The sequence below is a fragment of the Biomphalaria glabrata genome, chromosome 1, assembly GCF_947242115.1.
Source record: "Biomphalaria glabrata chromosome 1, xgBioGlab47.1, whole genome shotgun sequence".
NCBI classification, from domain to species: domain Eukaryota; kingdom Metazoa; phylum Mollusca; class Gastropoda; family Planorbidae; genus Biomphalaria; species Biomphalaria glabrata.
In genome coordinates, this window is record NC_074711.1 from 47846784 (window position 1) to 47866311 (window position 19528).

The 19528-nt window shown below is 37.9% G+C and overlaps 1 protein-coding gene across 2 annotated transcripts in view; it reads left to right on the forward strand.

Annotated features, from left to right (window-relative positions):
- Positions 1-16615, forward strand: part of LOC106065986 (uncharacterized) — a 43516-nt gene extending 26901 nt beyond the window's left edge. Inside the window, exons 2-5 of one of the 2 annotated variants that reach the window (XM_056040669.1) lie at positions 135-305; positions 4018-4124; positions 6409-6469; positions 14507-16615. In XM_056040669.1, coding sequence (XP_055896644.1) covers positions 141-305; positions 4018-4124; positions 6409-6469; positions 14507-16411 — 2238 coding nt within the window. In that variant the 5' untranslated portion in view covers positions 135-140 and the 3' untranslated portion in view covers positions 16412-16615. Of the gene's footprint in view, positions 1-134; positions 306-1662; positions 1789-4017; positions 4125-6408; positions 6470-14506 lie in introns of those variants that run through there. The other variant, XM_056040677.1, reaches the window with a different exon arrangement.
- Positions 16616-19528: the final 2913 nt, after the last annotated feature.

The window sequence follows — 19528 nt, forward strand, 5'->3', positions numbered from 1 at the left end:
TCGAGAAATGTAGTGGATAATAGGCCCATAATTACTGAGCAATAGAATCGGTCGAGTTTCTGTTTCAATCAAATTATTTTTGCCATGTTTTTTGTTTTTGTTTTTTGTTTTCTATTTTTATATTTAATTTCTAGTGAAATATGGATTCTATTACCACAAATTTAAAGCAGACGACAGACAAAGCAGAATTAAACAAAGGACTGTCGGGAATCACACGAATCAAAATAGATGACGTTCCTTTGAAACCAGTGAGCCTTTCCTTATCCACTTCAGGAGTAGAGCTCTTCGTTAAGATGGATGAACAGGTAATTTAAAACAAACGAATCTAAACTTTCAAACTTTCAAACATACATATGAAGGAAAAGAACGCTGACCTTATCACGGCAAAACGTTTTTTTTTTGTTTGGCTATTTTTCCAATTAAATTTCTTTAATATCGCTCCTTAATAGCTGATTATTTTGTAGCGGCTTTTCTGCCCCTCTGTCATGTTATGATCTCAGAAAAAAAAATTAATTAAAATCCCATTTCATGATATTTTAGAGCTTGCAAAGTTCTGATAGCGAACTTGTTTGTTTTTTTTAATAATATATAAGCTGTTTTTTTTTTTGCTTTTAGCGGCCCCCGAAAGGGGAAAAAAACGCTAGCAGTTTTGTGTGGAATGTCTGTCCGTCCTTCCGTCCGCCCCGTTTAGATCTCGTAAACTAGAAAAGAGAATGAAAATCCCACATCATAATATTTTAGACCATTCAAAGTTCTGATGCAACGGCTACTTTTTCTTTTTCAAAAACGAAAAACTTAATTTTAAAAATCAACTATGCAAGCAGTTTTTTTCATAAAAATACAACATTTTTACAACTATTCACTATTAATGGTAACAAAACACGGGAGGCTATTTAGTAAGGGAGATAACTATTTACCATATTTTTAACACAAACGGTTTTAGATTTTTTGTTTAAATTTTTTTTTACAATTTTATTGCTAAGTTCTGTAAATTCTATCATAGTAACTACTAGATTTACAAAAAAAAAAACAAATTTTTATTTTTAAAGAGAAAAAAAACTATTTATTATGCATATAATTGGAATATAATTTATAACATCAATTAATAATTATATAATTCCAGAATATTGCGTTTATGAACCGGCGGACACCATCGTTTTACTTTTTGAGGCTGTGGATAAGAGATTGATCCTTATTTGACATTAGTTAGGCCAGGCTCACATCGAACTACACTTTCACCTATTCCTTGGTCTGCTGGACCGTTTGGAGCACCACACAAGATCTGTCAACCTTCTTTCTCCATTCTTCTTTGTCATTTCCCTTTGGTAGAATTTCATTCTAATATTCTTTTGGAAAAAAAATGAAACCTGCCCTTTTACCTGCCTTGCTGGACCACATCGAGGACGATCTCGATTTTGTGTTTCCACACAAACTATCTTTGTAACCTTGTTTACTTTTTACATTCTGCTCCGCTCCCCCCTCCTTTAAAAACCGCAATTTTATAATCTGTTACATCTAATTGGCCCGGCCCGTTGTATAAAACTACTTTCCCAACCATATACCTTTTACCCCTGAATTCGATTACCCGTATCACTTATTCTCTCCCCCTCCTTTCTCACTACGCTCTAGAAAATAATCCTCCATACAATCTCATCGACTTTTCAGTTCTTTATTGAAATGGATAGGCCAGTCATTGAAAGGAATTCTATCCAAGGTAAAAGACAGAGAGGAAAGGAGAAAGAGGGTCAACAGATCGTGTGTGGTGCCTCAACGGGTTCAACAGACAGGGTAGGTGATGGTGAAGGTGAAGAGGATCTAGATGCATTCGAAATAAATAAATGCGATTAATAAAACTAAATCGATAAATAAAAACTGCAACGAAAGAAGGTTCCGCTCCAAAAAAGTGCTTAAAGCAGAAGGAAGTATAATAGTGTTCATAATTATAATGTCGGCTTTAAAAACATTTCGAAGTTGCGAATAAAGACTGCAGAGCTGACGTATGTGTGGGTCGTAAGATAGTGTTGAGTCAAAGAAAACTCCAAGATGGTGAACTGCATGAACATAAGGAACCTGGCAATTGGTGATAAAAAGTGAATCTGTGCTCTGGGATTTTGAGATGTTGTTCCGAGTGCCAATCTTAATTATTTCTTTCTTGTCTTCGTTCATCTTGAGCTTATGTTCCCATCCAATCGCTCACCCTTGCAACGGTACCACTGACTTTTGATGCCAGTTGCGACACCTCTGAGGGTACTGAGGAATCATATAATTGTGAGTCGTTGGCAAAAAAGTGGTATAAGATGCCGGTTTGCTGTAGAACACCGCTGATTGGGTAAGTATACATAGCGAACATTGCTGGGCCTAAAACTATTCCTTGGGGTACTCCGTTCTTCAAGAATAAGCTTGTTGATTCTGTCCCATAACGACACCTTGGGTGTGTTCAGTCAGGTAGGATCCAAGACACAGTACCATTCAAGATGAGAAAGAATTTTTGCTAACACAATGCGCTCCAGAAACTTTGATAGGAAGGGAAGATTTGATACCGGGCGATAGTTTTTTTAGACATTCATGGTCAAAATTGGATTTCTTTAATAAGGGCCAGACAAGTGCATGCTTTAAATTGCTGTGGTACCATGCCTGAAGTCAGTGAAGAGTTCACAATGTTAGTAATTGTAGGTACATCTCATCCAAACATTCAAGGAGGTTGAAATGGGATCAAGGTCACATGACTTATTTGGCATCTTTAAAATAAGACTCTTGACATAATCTTCAGAGGCATACTGAAACTCGCAAAAAGGAGAATTTGGAAAGATTGGATAGTGATCAAACTGTGATGAAAGGGATGGCATGTCCTTTCTCATCTGCTCAATCTTGCCAATGAAGAATGTATTGAAAGAATCAGGGAGCTCAGATACAGGGAGAGATGACTGCAAACGTTCGTTATTTGCTCCGCTTGACATTTTAGCGGTGATCCTAAATAGCTCCTAGGAAGAATCAGAGGTTTCAATTTTTTGTCGGTTCACCTTTTTTTTATCTCTTGGATATAGATTTGTCGAATTATCGTCAGACCTGTCTTTCGAAATGTTTGTTCAGCACGTTGACGAAGACGTCTAGCTGTCTTTATGTCTTCTTACATACAGGGTGCAGTTGGCCTAGCTGAAACTGTACGAGTGACAAGCGGTGCATGGTTATCAAGCTACGTTTTCAAGCAAGAATTATAATTCCTCAGAACGTCTGTGTTGCTCTGTTGCAACAGCACTGAGTTCACATCCATTTTGAAGGAGGCAATGTCTATGGCTTTTACGGGAAGTCACATTTTTCTTGAGCCTTTTTGTTTTTGCATTTCAAAGTGTACAAGAAAATGATCATTCGATGTGTGTTTTCTCGTGAGGTGTTTGCGCCGATTCAGACTCGCGACAGAATTTTTCGTTATTATTTTCGATAACTTTTGGGAGCGATGTTTCTTGTGTCAAGGTCATGTAGTGCAACAACATGAAAGCTAAAAGCTACAGCAACTACAATCAAGTTTTTAAACTTGATTTTTCAGACTCCGCAATGAACAGACATGAATGGTATATTTATACAAAAAAAACAACTTCAGAAAAACGTCGCTAGCGATGAAGTTTTTTTTTTATTTTATAAAAAGGTTGTAGGTGAATGGTTAAAACATTAATAGTCAAGATGTGCTCAAAAATGTTTGTTTGTTTGTAAAATGTTTTACATATTTCGGATGTTCCTTCAGAGTTAAAGATAATTACTTACTAGTCCAAACTATCCGCAGGACGACGGGGGATGGGAGCGGGCAGGGTTTGAACCCAGGACTATCGATAAGTCCGAACGACAGTCCAGCGCGCAAACCGCACGACCAGGCAGCCATCCACAATCACAAAACCACAATCTAGGTCCGTGCGTCACATATCACATGTCACATCCTGCACGGGCGTTGGCCCACTGCTATCAGAAGTACACAGAAATACACATCAGCAAATATTGAACTTTGAGATTTCGTTTCTTCTTTAGTTTCTGTCCACTTCTGACAAAGTTGTCAAGCGTAAAATAAAAAGTCTTCCAATGACAAAAGGACGAATGTTTGCAGCAGACAGTTTGAAGAAAGCTAAAAAGCTGAGGTAACATTGGTCATCATTTAGCAAATATTTCAAACTTATTTTATTTCAATTACAACATTTGCTTTCTGTGAGTTTCCATTTCATAATGTTATAACTGGCACAATTATAGAAATAGACCATAGTAAACCATAGTTGGAAAACATTTTCCGAATTAGAAAAAATGGTAACTAGAAAAAGATCGCGTTGATTGAAAGCTGGAAATAAATAAATAGTGTTGCAGTCTTTTATGTCGATGATTGGAAAGTTCGTCTTGAACAAAATGTCATGGCTGGGCAGAAAACAACCGAAACAGTAGGTCTAATACATCGTGACATGGGGGTAGCCAAGATTTTTTTCCTGGGAGGGGCCTAACCCCTGCCAATATATATATATATATATATATATATATATATATATATATATATATATATATATATATTTATATGTGTGTGTGTGTGTGTGTGTGTGTATACATAATTAAACTTTTTTACATTCTGACCCTTCATTCTTTTGGAAGACGTTTATTGTACCCTATAACAGCTTTTTCTTGGAGTTAGTGGAAAAATTGTAGACTCCCCGACCTTGCCAGCAAGGGGGTCTGGGGGAGTGCTGAGACCCCCCAGCGGGTTTCGGGGCGGAACCTCGACGCCAAGCACTATTTCCGGTTCTGAAAGCCAACAAAATGCATATTCTGAGGTATCTACAGCGCATTATCATGCTATTAAAAAGTTTTAGTTCAAAAACATAATCTTCTATTCTTACTTACTTAGATCCTCAGGCACCGTTCGTCGCATAGGGCGGCAAGCTGCTTCCACAAAAATCTGTCACTGACAATGTCTGAAGCCTCTTCCCACCTGCTCTGAGGTCCTCCATGAAAGTGTGGCGCCAAATTATACTAGGATGTCCCTGTTCGCTTTCCTCGTAATGGCCTCCATGTCATCGCAACTCTTATTTTGCGTAATTCATTTTGTCGGAGAACATGTCCCGCTAACCTCATGTATATGTCAGAAATGTTGTGGTTCTGGGAAGGCTGGTGCTCTCGATAGGGCCTGAGTGTTGTTACCAGTCGTTGATTTAAAGCAACAAACCGTTGTAGGCGTAAAGTATTGTTATAAACATGGTGCTGACTCAGATGGGTTAGTGCTGTGTGTGTTTTTAGCCGACGCAAATCGCTCCGGCCAGTGCTAGACTAGCCGTGACGAGTGACAGTATACTCCAGTTTGGGATGGACCTGTGTTGCGAATGGTACGCAGGTGAATGTAGTCATGTGATTTACCAGAATTGTCAAGCGACTTCCATCAGGTTCTAGCAGGCCTATAGGGACTCTATATGATAGCGAATGTGTCAAGAATCAAGGCTCCACGTTATCTCGCAATGTCACAATTACAAGGCGAAATCGGAACCAGCACGGTGTTAAGTCGGTCCGGAACAGAGGCAAGATTTGTACTGTCAGTGTTATGTTGTTGCCAATTGTACAGTATTGGCTGTGATGTATTTGACATTAAACTGTTACGATACTTTGGAGCCCTGAGTTGTCAAGCTCTTTTAATTGGTTGTGTCGTGTGTTGTAGTTTCTAGAGAGCCTGGATAGTGAGAAACGTTAGAGTATGTTTACTAAAAAAAAATTCAAATAACTTGAATAACTTCCTTTTGTGAACAAAGCTAAATAGATAGAACTTTATTTATAATATAGGCAAAATTGACTTGAGATTAAATGAAATACATGTAGTAGATTTTAGTAATAATATTCTTTCACAAAATCTCACTACAATAACACAATCTTTGAGTTTTACGATCTGGAGTCGTCTGTCCTAATTAAGATCTAGTGACGACAATGCCACCTGTGTTGCATCATTCACAACCAATTGTTAACCTCTTCCCATCGTCACCATATAAACACACACACAAACGCAACTCCATAACACTGAGTATAGCTGGGGAACGCAGGCTTGGTTGCATCTGCTTTGATTACATAGTCAAGCTATTAATAATAGTTATGCGCGCCAGCCAGGAAAAGACCAACAAATCCCACAAACACATCTAACAGAGGAAGATGTAGCTAAAGCAACGAAGGTCGACCGACCTTCTCTAGGTCACACGGAAGTGTTACGCTACGGAACCTTCAGAGGAGTGAAGACGTGTGCACAAACTTAAGGCAAGTGTCATGGCACTGAATCCTCAGCCAAGGTCTAATAGTCTGGATATCAAGACGTGGGATGGACTACTTTAGAAAGTTTAACATATATCTACTTTAATGTTTTTTTCTTTGATGAAAATCTTAAAAAAATTATTATTTCTAAAACAGAAAGAATTCAGCAGACAAAAGATCGACACTGAGTGAAAAAAGTGAAACGAAAAACACAAAGGTAAGATGAGCACATAGAAAGATGTTTTCTTGTCATGAACTATGCAAAACATTTTCTTTGAGGGATGTATTAACTGACTTGACTTAATCCTGTGCACTCCCATAGGAGCATAGGCCGCAACCACACATCTACACCGAACTCGGTTCTGAGCTCCCATGTCATTCCAGTATCCTCATCTACACTGACTGACCTCTTCCGGGTTTGCTTGGGTCTGCCCACATTCCTCTTTCCTTGCAGATTCCAATCAAGTGCCTGCCTTGCAACATTGGGAGTCTGGCACAGCGTGGAACCACGACCATGTCCAGACTTTGGATTGGCCACACCTACATCACTCAAATTTGATTTGAGATCTGGCAATGTACTTGTTGATATACACATATTTACAACAGATTTTTATGAAATTATAAATGTTTACTATTTGAGTTGTGAAAGGATCTTATTTTTAATAACTTACTTGTATAACTTTTAGCACGCTATAAAGGGAAAGTAACCCTTAAGGGATTATGGGGACGACATGGCATAAATTGAGCCGATGTGCCAAAAACCCAAAATATCAAATACTTAATGCTAATTATTTGCCCATAGTGATGTCTGTCAGATACGGTACGCATTTTCATCCATGAAAATAATCAAAAAACAAACTGAAGTCATGAAATTAACTCTTAATATTACAGATAATATTACAGATTATTACAGATAATAAATTAAAATAATAAATGCAGACTAAAAATGTTAACAACGACAAAACTTAATTTCTGAAATCCCCTCCTGTACTGTACACTACTGTGTGTATCAAATCAAATATGTATAATTTACCATGCTTTAAATATCTGAAACTTCTATAATTTAAGGTGGCGCATCTGAATTAGAAAAAAAAAAATTGGCACATGAAAGCAAAAGGTTGGCAACCCCAGATGTAGATAATAGATTAATTTATTTTATGTCATGTAAAATTAACTGTAAGGTTTTCCACTAGATAGGAAGTCAATAGAATGAAAAAATGAAAGCTTTCTTTCTAAAGGTTTTAATACTTGGCAAAAATACACACACACACACACACGCACCCTTAATCCACACCTCCCTACCTAAAAGGTAAATATACAGTTTTCTACTGTTTTAACAGCCTGGTCAGATAGACGTAGTGGGCCTACACAAGTAGTCCTAGTGTAATGATGACCATCACGCATTTTTTTGCTTGGGCATACGCAATAGTGTTGAGGCAAGGAAATAACACAGTGGCATGGTCAGTCAAGTATGTAGAGCTATTATACCCGTACACTAGGCGTTGTGTCGGGTCCTACCCTGATACATAGTGGTCAAGTATATTTTGAAAATAAAAGCAGAAATAACGACGATGATAATGACACTCTCGAATTATTGAGAATAGGAGTAATAGTCGAAATTAACACGATAAAGTAAATTCGAGAGAATATCTATTTACAGAGTCAGTACGCTGTCTTAAATTAGCATGTTACGTTTATCCATTCGGACTTCAATATGGTCAATGTATATCAATGGATTCAGTGTCAAGAACTAAAAAAATAAAATAAAGATTGAAGGGGGGGGGTGTTTAGCTCTCACTTAAAATATCCCTGGTCAGTATCTTTTACGCTGATATACACATATCTGAGCCTTGTATTTGTATATACAGCAAAATTAATTGCAGGTTTACTGGACTAATTGAGATTTATCTCCAAGTAAGCAAACTCGGCACCCGTGTAGAGGTGTGGCTTGAGGTCCAGCCCCCTAATTAATATTTGCTACCAAGTTCCCTCAGTTCCCTCTTATTTGACTTGTGGTCACCTGTCTATCAATGAACTCAATGTGATGGACTAAACAAATAAAAGGGGTTGGGAGTTGTTCATCTCTACCTCTGGAGATATACTCACTAGTGGTGCACCGGATAATACCTTTGGTTATTCGGCCGGAGCCGAATATTGCCGAATAGTAAAAAATGATATTCGGCCGGAGCCTAATACCTAGGTGTCTTGTAAATAGCTTGTGTTGCTTAACATTTTACGAAACTGTTAAATAACATACCTATATTGGTTTGTATTATTTTTTTCCTTTTATATACCTTATTGTTTTAAACTATGTTACTGATATATTTATTAGAGCTTAACAATATTTATAAACAGATAGGCCTATCACAAATTAATCTGTGTAGAATGAGCGTGTCTGTACGAAACCACCAACTATAAAGGCTGTGTTTGGAGGGTCAATGTAAAATATGTTAATATATATTTAACTAGTTACTAATGTAAATCTCTCATAACTAAAGTGCAATCTGGCTTGTTCAAGAATTTCAGACCAACACCTGTTCATCAGACTTGTAATTTAAAGTCCAAAGACCGCTTCTGGTTCTGGCTTCAAGGGCTTAATACTGATAGTAGCTGTTAGTTAATAGTTGGAATCTGAAGCGTAGCAGGTCATATATTTATTAATCCATTAGCGGCTAACAATATTTCATTAACAACGGGAACATCAATTATACCTATTTATATCTTGAACCTTAGATGTTGCGAAGCATAGATTTAGTTGTAGGCCTATTATTGATATCTATGTTTAGATCTACTGTTATAAAAATCTAAGAGCATTAGGAAAACCAACTATAGAAGAAAAACAACAACTCATCCACAACCTCCCTACCAAAATAAAAAAACATAGACTTAATGTTCGATTGATTGCAACAACCTGGTCAGATAGACGTAGGGAGAGTCCTGTGCAAGGTAGACACCACTGACAAAATTATCATGGGTGACTTCAACACAGGTTTTCAACAAAAAGCCGTTTCAAGACCACATGGATGCATCCACACTCAAAGCACTAGCACCTGTTGGATTACATAATAGTGGGACATTGTGATGTCAGGTGATGTCTAGTGCACACTAAATTAATGCCGAGTACCAACTGTTACACGGACCATCGTCTTGTCCGGATGAAGCTGAACATCACCATCAGGATGGTAAAAAAGGTGGCTTGCCTAGGGCAAAGAAGCTAAATTTTGATAGGCTGGCTGACTTACGAGAGCACCAGAGTGCTACTCCAGGGTGATCTCCGAAAGCCCTAGGACGATGATCCAGTGAGTAACTGGAGCCAGCTAAAAACGATACTACAGGACGTGACAGCCAAAGTTGTGGGATACTGCAGTAAACCCAAATAGAAACTGGCTTGATGAGAACAATACCGCAATTCAAGAACTGTTTAAAAAAAAGCACAAATACTATCGCTCTGTTCTTGCGAACCCTAATGAAAATGCATCCAGAACTCTCTACAAAGCTTCTTGTCACACTTCGCAGTCAAAGTTCAGGGAAGTAAAAATAAATTGGTGGCTTGAGCTGTCCGTAAACATGCAGAGACATTCTGACACTGGTGACACGCGCTCTTTCTATGAGTCGCTTCGATGTGCCTATGGCCCAACTTACCAGACTACAACACCGCAAAGATCATCCGATGATTCTACCCTATTAACTAGCAAGGCGGACATATAACATCGCTGGACAGAACACTACAGCCTGCTATTTAGTGATAAAAGGCACTTATTGCTGGCAAATGTCCCTAAGAAAATTATGAGAGAGGAGCTCGACGACCCACCGACAATTGAGGTAGTCATAAATTCAAAAAACACAAAGCACCTAACTTTGATGGACTTCCGGCTAAATATTTAAAATGGGTGGTGTCGCCCTAAGCGAGAGGTTAACAGACTTGTTCGCTCTATGCTGGGAGAAGTGCGTGGAACCACCTGAACTTCGAGATTCCGTAATCATATCTCTATACAAAAAGGGTGACAAGTCTAACTGCTCCAACTATCGAAGCATTACACTTCTGTCAGTAGCAGGAAAGATCTTTACTCGAGTATTGCTCGACCAACTAACCCACTCTTCAGTGGACGAAGTGTTATCTGAGAGCCAATGTGGTTTCAGAGCAGGTAGAGATACATCTGACTTGATATTTGTTCTGCGACAATTACAAGAAAAATGCAAAGAGCAGAACCTAAACCTTGTGACGGACCTCGTGTATGATGTGTGTGATTGGCTTGTTTGGTGACTAGGGGATGATTATTTTTGAATTGCCACAGACTGGTCCATCAGAGATAAATCGGGAGCAGACACGCAACGAGACAAACAATGGAGAAAGATACAAATTTGTAAAATTAAAGAATATTTATTTACATAAATATACAAAGTAGAATAAAATGGGGGAGGGGATTGCATCTAAATCGTTAGCATATTGTATCATCATACTAAGCACTTAATTAGAGAGTATGTCACTTTTGTCCTCTACACTTAGCTGGTTGTCTTGCTGAGGCTGTAGCTGGCTGTGATTCTGACCGGAGGTCTGACAGCTGGAGGTGGCGCTCTAGCGAGTAGAGGGTCGCCGGTGATACAGTTCTTGTGAAGTCTCAATCAGTAGGGCGGGTGGCCGGCTACCGTGGGCACAAGTGTACTGCGGACAGAGCTGATCTGCCGAGGGCAGCGTCGTTAGCAGGATAAGTCCAGTGAGTTGCGGAGATTTGGCGAAGCTATGACGTCTCGCACAGACACGTGGTCAATAGGAACGTCGTGCCTAATAGGTTGACCAGTGGACTGTCAAATAGGCAGGCAGGTAGAGCCGATAGCGCCAAGTTGTAGGGCCAAATAGATAGGCAGGTAGATGATACTCAATAGGCAGTTGATACTAGAAAGGCAAATAGGCAGACACCTGAGGGAGGCTGCAGATAAACAAAGACAAGTTAGGACATGTCTCATGCATCTTATCGATCCCTCGACCGAGAAGCATTTGTCAGATGGGTAAAATTGCTTTTGAGTACAATGGGGAAATGACAAATGGGATTGGAAAAATAGATGGCTAATAATAGCAATATAAAATGTACATAATAAGGGAGATAATAATCTCAATTAAACATCAGAAGTTGGAAGAGAAAAAAGGGGGGGGGGGAGAAATGGACGATGGTCAGCGACCATGACCCTTATTTTTACACATGGCCGTCGGCCATAAACAAAGGAGCGAGCTTGAATGGGGAGAGCGTCCGTTCAAGGGGCGCAACTCTCGTCAAAGTAGAATGACTAAAGGGGAGATAATTCATATCTCTTTTCTAAGCGCATTATTAGTGCGCTAGTAAAATTATCAAGGCGGTCAGCCTAGATATCTTCTTATCTTATCTTATATAATACAGACGTTACTTCAAAAAGATGATGATTACGTCCTACGCGCCATGCATTTAGTCATGCATATTAACCAATGACTTAAATTCTGCCAAGTCACTGGTTTTCCTGGCTAGCTCATGCCCTAATAGCACTAGGGAATATACATGGAATATTTGTGCATATGGAACGAGGAATGTGCCTTTAAAGGGAACAAACTAAGATGTACAAACATCTACATGGTTGCATCAATGATCAATTGAGCAACGTGGCATTAACAGAATAATGTAATACATAGATATATACATATGCCATTTCATGTTTTCTACTTAACGACAGTAAGAAATACACAATGCACTAATTAAATATAAATGAAATAATAAAATCCACATTATAATATCCAGTGAGAAATATACACAGACTAATTAAGATGGAACTGTGATTAAGTTCGGCTTACCACCAGGTATTCCTCTAGAAGTAAGAGTGAATGAAATAGTCCAGACTCAACTGGTCAGCGAAAATGAGAAGTGAGAGAGTGTCTGTCCCGCCTTATTCTATGTTATAAGGGTCCGGAATAGATGGGCGGAAACAGGAAATGCGATTGACTAAGGATTATCTCTCACGTGGGTAAAGTCCGACGAAATATGCACATTGGAAGGGTCAAGAGGCGTGGTGACACGAATAATCTACTTGATCAAAGAGAGACGTGGGTGGGGCAGAAGACTTAATGAAACGTGTTCCATCTCAGGTGGTTTCGACGTGATAGTCGGACATCCGGCGCCTAAGACCAAAGTAAGTGACTGTTTGTTTGATGATTTCCCCGGTCAAGGGGAGATAAACGAGAAGTCGTGGCCTAGTTGTTGCCAAGGTGGTGGACTAAGTCTAGCGAGAAGAGGAAAAGGGGTGGGGGTTGGTAGGGAAATCGGGACTAAAAATGGGAAATAATTAAAATAAATAAATAATAATAATTAATGCTGTGATAAAATTTAGTGACTCTGACAGCAAGCTTTTGACTTGTCAGAAACATATACGTTGCCTTTGTGGACCTCGCCAAGGCTTTCCACATGGTCAGTCGCGATGGCTTGTGGAGGATTTTTGCCAGACCGGGTTGCCCACCTATGTTCCTATCCATTATCAAGCAGTTTCACGTGGGACAAAAAGGTCAGATCAGACACAATTGTCACCTGTCTGATCACTTCCCAATAGAAAATGGCGTGAAGCATGACTGTGTACTTGCTTCTACTCTATTCGCTATCTTCTTTGGCGTAATGCTTTGTCAAATGAGGCAGCGATTGCACGAAGGCATCTACGTCTACTATCCCATACAAAAACAAAGGAGATGGTCATAACGGAGCTTCTCTATGCCGATGATTGCGCCCTGCTAGCTCACAATGAACATGATCTCCTGAATATGGTCAACGAATTTGCATATGCTGCCGCCTCTTTCGGTTTATCTATAAATCTCGGAAAAACAGAAGTCATGTTCCAGAAGTCACCCAATAAAACCTACTTAGCCCTAAAGATCACCGTAAACGGACAGCCCCTTAACGTGGTAGACCACTTAACATATCTGGGTAGTATAGTGTCAAATGACGCCTCACTTTTATAATAATAATAATAATAATAATAATCTTTATTATCCGTAAGGAAATTTGTCTTACAATTTGTGCATTACACCAAACAAAAAACATTATAACTATAAGAAACCAAAGTGTACATTCACACCAGACTCACTCATAATTTACATGTGACAAAGTTTATACCAGATTTTTCTTATTTAATGATTTGATTGCCAGGGGAACAAAAGAGTGTTTGTGTCTGTTTGTCTTTGCTATCGGTGTCTTGTATCTCTTTTGTGATGGTAAAATCACGAAATCCTGACACAAAGGGTGATTCTTTATTTCGAGGATCTTGTTAGCTTTTTTATAGATGTTTGTCTCAAACAACTGCCCAAATGGGGTTTGTTTTTTGCCAATGATTTTGCCAGCAACATTGAGGATTCTATTAAGTTTATTCCTATTTTTAATGCTCAGATTGCCATACCAGGCAGTGATATTGAAACTGAAAATATTATGTTTTGAATATAAAAGTTAATAAATTCCATAAGAACATTAATGGAACGAGGTCCAATTTATACATATTAATAGAAAAAGGTGTACTTTTTACTATCCGGCCAACTATCATGTAGTGATACTTGGCCGGAGCCCAATAAGGTCGGAAAGCGAAAAATGGCCGGAACCAGAGCCGGAGCTACTATTCGGTGCACCCCTTATATGATCTTTAAAACCTTGGAAGGTATTCGCATGAAATTTTGTACACATTATTTTAAGTATAAGATGCTAGCTACGAAACAATTTTTGAAATATTCGCAGTCTGAGTGCGGTAATTTGCGAAAGGTAGTAAGTGGGGCTTACTGCCAGAATCTGAGATAGTTAATTTTATCGCCACGTTAGTATTTATGTATTTGTAGATGTCTTGAAGGATTTAAGGGCACGGCTTGGCTTAAAGTGTGTCGATGTGCCAAAATAACCGTACCGGTAACCTAAATTTCCAAAGGACGTAAGGGCCTTGAGATCAATTGTTAAGCTACAAAGGACGTTTGGGTCATACAAATTAAACAATAAATACTAAGATGGTCTCTCATTACAATTTATCTGACCGAAGTCATTAGCAATCAAGGAAGAAAAAAATACTCATATCATGTTCATGTTAAGTAACCCTAATCAGATGATATTAATAACAAGCATACTAATTCATATAAAATGAAATGAAAACTCTTTTTTTCCTTACCGCTCACAAATCCTGATTTTACGAGCAAGTTTATTTCTTTTCTGCCTCGACAGCCAACAACTTATTATCAATGACTAAGATTAATATTTTATTTTTCCACTAGTTTCCTGGAGCCTCTGACCACCACCAGAGAACAGGTCAATGCAATACCACTGTAGTAAGAGAAAACATGTACACTGAAGCGAATAGAACAGATGAAAGCCATGGGGAGACAACAAATAAGAGACACAAAGATAGAACAATAAGTACTACTAATGGAAGAAATGGTAGACAAGAAATACTTTCGAAAGATACTGTAAACAAAGATTTAGAGAGAAATGAAAAATGCAAAGGTATAACATGTGATAGTATTGATGAAAAACACAGCGGCTTGGCATCTGATAGACTTGACGAAATGCAGCTGTATTCAAATGGTGAAAAAAAGGAGGAAAGCTATTGTAGACAATGTAGCAAACCGTGCGAGAAAATTGATCAACATGAGAGAATCTATAGAGGACAAACAATTACGCCATACGAGAGAATAAAAAGAACACAAAATAACAAACCATCTGAGGGATTCGAAAGAATACAAACCACCTTTCCGTACAATGGAATAGAAAGACTATTGGTCAGCTTGCCGTATGAGAGAATCGAAAGAAAACAAAACAGCTTGTCACGTGAGATAAGACAAACCAGTTTACCATATGAGGCAATCGAGACAAGACAAACCAGTTTACCATATGAGGGAATCGAGACAAGACAAACCAGTTTACCATATGAGGGAATCAAGACAAGACAAACCAGTTTACCATATGAGGGAATCGAGACAAGACAAACCAGTTTACCATATGAGGGAATCGAGACAAGACAAACCAGTTTACCATATGAGGGAATCGAGACAAGACAAACCAGTTTACCATATGAGGGAATCAAGACAAGACAAACCAGTTTACCATATGAGGGAATCGAGACAAGACAAACCTGTTTACCATACGAACTAATTCATAGAAGAAATAGCACCTTGCCATATGACGTCATTGATATAAGATCTCGCACCTTGCCATATGACATCATTGGTAGAAGATCTCGCACCTTGCCATATGACATCATTGATAGAAAACAAAATGATTTACATTCTGAAACAAGAAGATGGAATGAAAACTCAGTTATGTGGAGACTGGGGAACTCAGACAATAAAATGACTGACGGTAAACAGTTGCATCCAGTTTTAGAGACTTGTGAAGATGAGTACAGGACCACTGAGGAATACATTGGCCACAATGAACAATTAAGTCAAAATGTGTATGAAAAGGACGTAGACTACGAGACTCCAGACAGTGACAAAGTAGACCATACATTTCAAGCTCTTCACCGTAAACCCGTGACAGTTGTTACAGATAGACACGTTGGAAGACGTGTAGTAGTTGGACGTAATGGCCGACAAGCTAGTCATGAAACTACAGCATGTTCTACAGAATGGACTCAAGAAGACCACACAGAGACTTATAATGAAAAAGGTGATGACAGGCGAAATGGTCGGAAACGTCGTCACCAAAATAGTCGAAAGGAACAATGTGATCGTTTGTCTAACACAACTAAGAATACAAACCACTGGTCACCTGAATTAACTAAGTCGTATTCCGAGGAGTCTTCCCCTTGTACGTGTCAGGTCAAGAGATGTCGGAATTGTTACAATACTATACAGGCCACCAAAGACGAGAAACTAAAAGAAAATAGTGAAGAGGGCACCGAGGAAAGAAGAGATGACTTAGAGGTGCGTCAATCTGAATCCATTTTGGCCAATAACTTTCAATTTCAAAATCCCATTGACACTGTTGCTGCTAATACATTTGCAAAATATACTCATCAGTTAAGAAAAGACTTGAAAGAAAATTATAAACAAATTAGTTGTTTAGTGAAATCATTTAATGAGAACCTTCAAGAACGAAATAAAACAGAAAAAGACGTAGACAGCAATACCATTGTGAATGAGTCCATCAAGAAAGATAAACAGTGCACTGTTATGTAGTCCATTCACCTAGTCACATTGTTTTTAAACTTTTTGTTTACATACAAAATACCGTTTCGATTTAAATCTACTATTATTTTTACAAATACTTATACACACACACACACACACATACATACATACATATATATATATAATATATATATTATATGATCTTGGTTGGTCTACATTTTCTATACTTTCAATTAAATAGTCTTAATAATATTTGCTTGTTATTGTTATTTGCAAGTTATCGTTTGCTTTATAAAATAGTTAGTGTTTATAAAGCGTGTGTGTGTGTGAGAGAGAGAGAAATGCGTTTGATACTTAAGGAAAGGTAGGAGTACAGATGTTTTTGACAAAATAAATAAAAATTAAGTCGAGTGGTTTATTGAATTTCATAACCAATTTAGTAATGATAATTTTTTAACATCAAGTAAGAATTGTTTTTGTTTTTTTTTAAATTAATATCGTAGATATAATTTATTACAGTAAGACATCATCACTAAATTATTTTATTTTTGATCATCCTACTCTATTATATATGTCGTCAGTAATTCCTTGCGTTGGGTATTAGATATGGTGCAATTTCATGTGGTACTTGCGGATATACCTATCGTTCCACTTTTAGCGGAACCATCCCTCAAAAACATTTTTTTTTAAATTTAAAAACTCAATATGTTCCGCCATTCTACATTGGCACTTTTTTATTCCGCAAAGTCCAAAATGCGACATAAAATCGCCTTTAGTTTTAATAGAACGAAATGAAAATAATGAATGCAAAATTAATTTATAGTTAACATTTATTGCTTAGGTTTGGTTTTAAGCGCTAATGCTTCATTTAATCATAATCATGCCAAAACATTTTTTCTGACACATTGATTTCTAAGAAAAAATAGAATTTAATAAGGACAAGGACTAGATCTAGGCTTTAGTACAGACTTGAAAACTTGCTCATGATTCTAACGTCTAGATCCAGATCTATTGCCTATTGAATCTTCTTCTAGGTCTAGATCTAGATTCTATTTATTGTCATGATTTAAATCTTGATCTAGATCTATCTATAAATTTAAATCTATTTTAGATTGGATTTAGATATATGCTAGATCATTATGAGTAGATGATGATTATTTCTGTTAATGAAGTTGTAGTTTTTGTTTAGTAGATCTGTGATTGTGGGATCTTCTTTTTGCATTTTAATATAATCATTTCTAGAAACACTCACCTCATTGAATAGAAGTGATGGATACTCTAGTTGAGGTACAATAATTTTACTTTGTGCTCTGGTTTGTACCATAAGTACTTCTGTTTATTTTTCAGATAGATATTTCTTTTCTTTTTCCTACCCAGGATATGATTTCCATATCAGTTATGCCTTTAACACCATTCACATTCCCAAGTATCAAATCTTGTGCTGGAGTATCCAGTAGACAATGACGTCTACCTCTCCAGTAATTCAGGGAGATTCCACATATAATTTTGAAGTCTCACAGATATCAAATTTCTCTACATTGGCAGGTGTGATTTTTACTTTTTCTGGCAATTTTTTCCAGGTTTTACTAGTTTTTAACGAATTAAAATCACACTGCTCCCTGTATCTCGGAGGGCCTTCACCCTCACATTATTTACATATGAGGGATATAGACTCAGCTTAGCCATGTTGGGTTGCATGTAGGCTACAGATTCCTGTCTATTTACATTGTTGTTAGTGTTATTGTTACTATTAGGTCTGTTACTATTTCTGTTGTTTTGCCAATTGTTGTTATTTGTGTTATTAGATCTGTCACAGGTCAAAAGCTTGCTGACAGAGTCACTCAATTTTATCACAACATTAATTATTATGTATTATTCATCCTTAGTATTTTCCCTTTGTAAGTCCAATGTTACCCCCAAACCTTTTCCTCTTCTCGCTAGATTTACTCCACCACATTGGCGACCAAGTTGTCATGTTCATTGGCTTATCTCCCCTCTCTTAGTACGAATGTCACACCACATTTGTTACTCACCAGTTTGCCATGTAGTCTATCATTCTTGTTGACTTTATCACTAGCGCGATATCTAAGCTCCCTTCATCTTGCGAGGCAGCCAGACTGTCCCTTCCCTTTTGTCTTAGACCCTGAGCGCACGTCACGCTTGACCTCTAGCCAGGTGTTCTTAATTGACAAATGAATGAGAAGAGCTAATCTTGACCGGATGTCGCACTATCTATCTTGACCTATCTCGTGATCTATCACGTGCTGTCCATCCCAATTCCTATTTCCGGCCGAGCGGCATATAAGGCTGAAACTGCTGCCCCGATCGCGAGCAGTGGTGACATTTTATTGAGAACGTTGATGGGCGTTCATTTACAAATCCTATTTATTGTGCTCCCTTACCCTTCTTCTTTTCACTTGGACCTTGTGGTAAGATTATGTTCACTATTGAACTCTGGTAATGTGTATTTAACTGATTTCATTTGCATTGAATTTGTGTATTTTGTGTATTTCTCACTGTCTTAAGTAAGAAACTTAACCATTTCATATGTACATATTTATATATTGCATTCACCATGTGTTAATATTATCTTTACATTGCTCAATTGATCATTGTCGCAACCTTGTGTATATTTGTACATCTTATTCTATTTCTTTTATCTCGGCTGATCGCCTTGATGACTTTCTAACGCATTAAGACTTCGCTTAAGAAAGATTAGTTAAACACCTCTCCTTATCCATTTTACTTAGATGAGAGTCGCACCCCTTGGACGGTGTTGTGCTCTTCCGCGGTGTTTAGGAACATATCCCAAACGAGGTAACACCGAACTCAATGCTGAACATGAACACCGACGAAAGGTCAACAATCGATAAATGGGGTCGACGCTAGTGTTAAACAATAAACACTTTTAATACTTAAGAAGGGATCCGTCGAATGTCTTTTAGTAAAGCCGTATATCTACTACTGATTACTCCTAATGTTCTACACAAAGCGTCTTGTTTATAGCGTAACTTAGAGCGTTCTTGTTTTTTAAAGATCTGTCACGTCACTTGTCACTAAGTAAAACTTTTCCCTTATTCCCGAAACAAATACTATATTCTAATCATGTCATAACAATGGGTACTCTGCCTTTATGTTCACTTCATTGTTCATGGCCAACGGCCA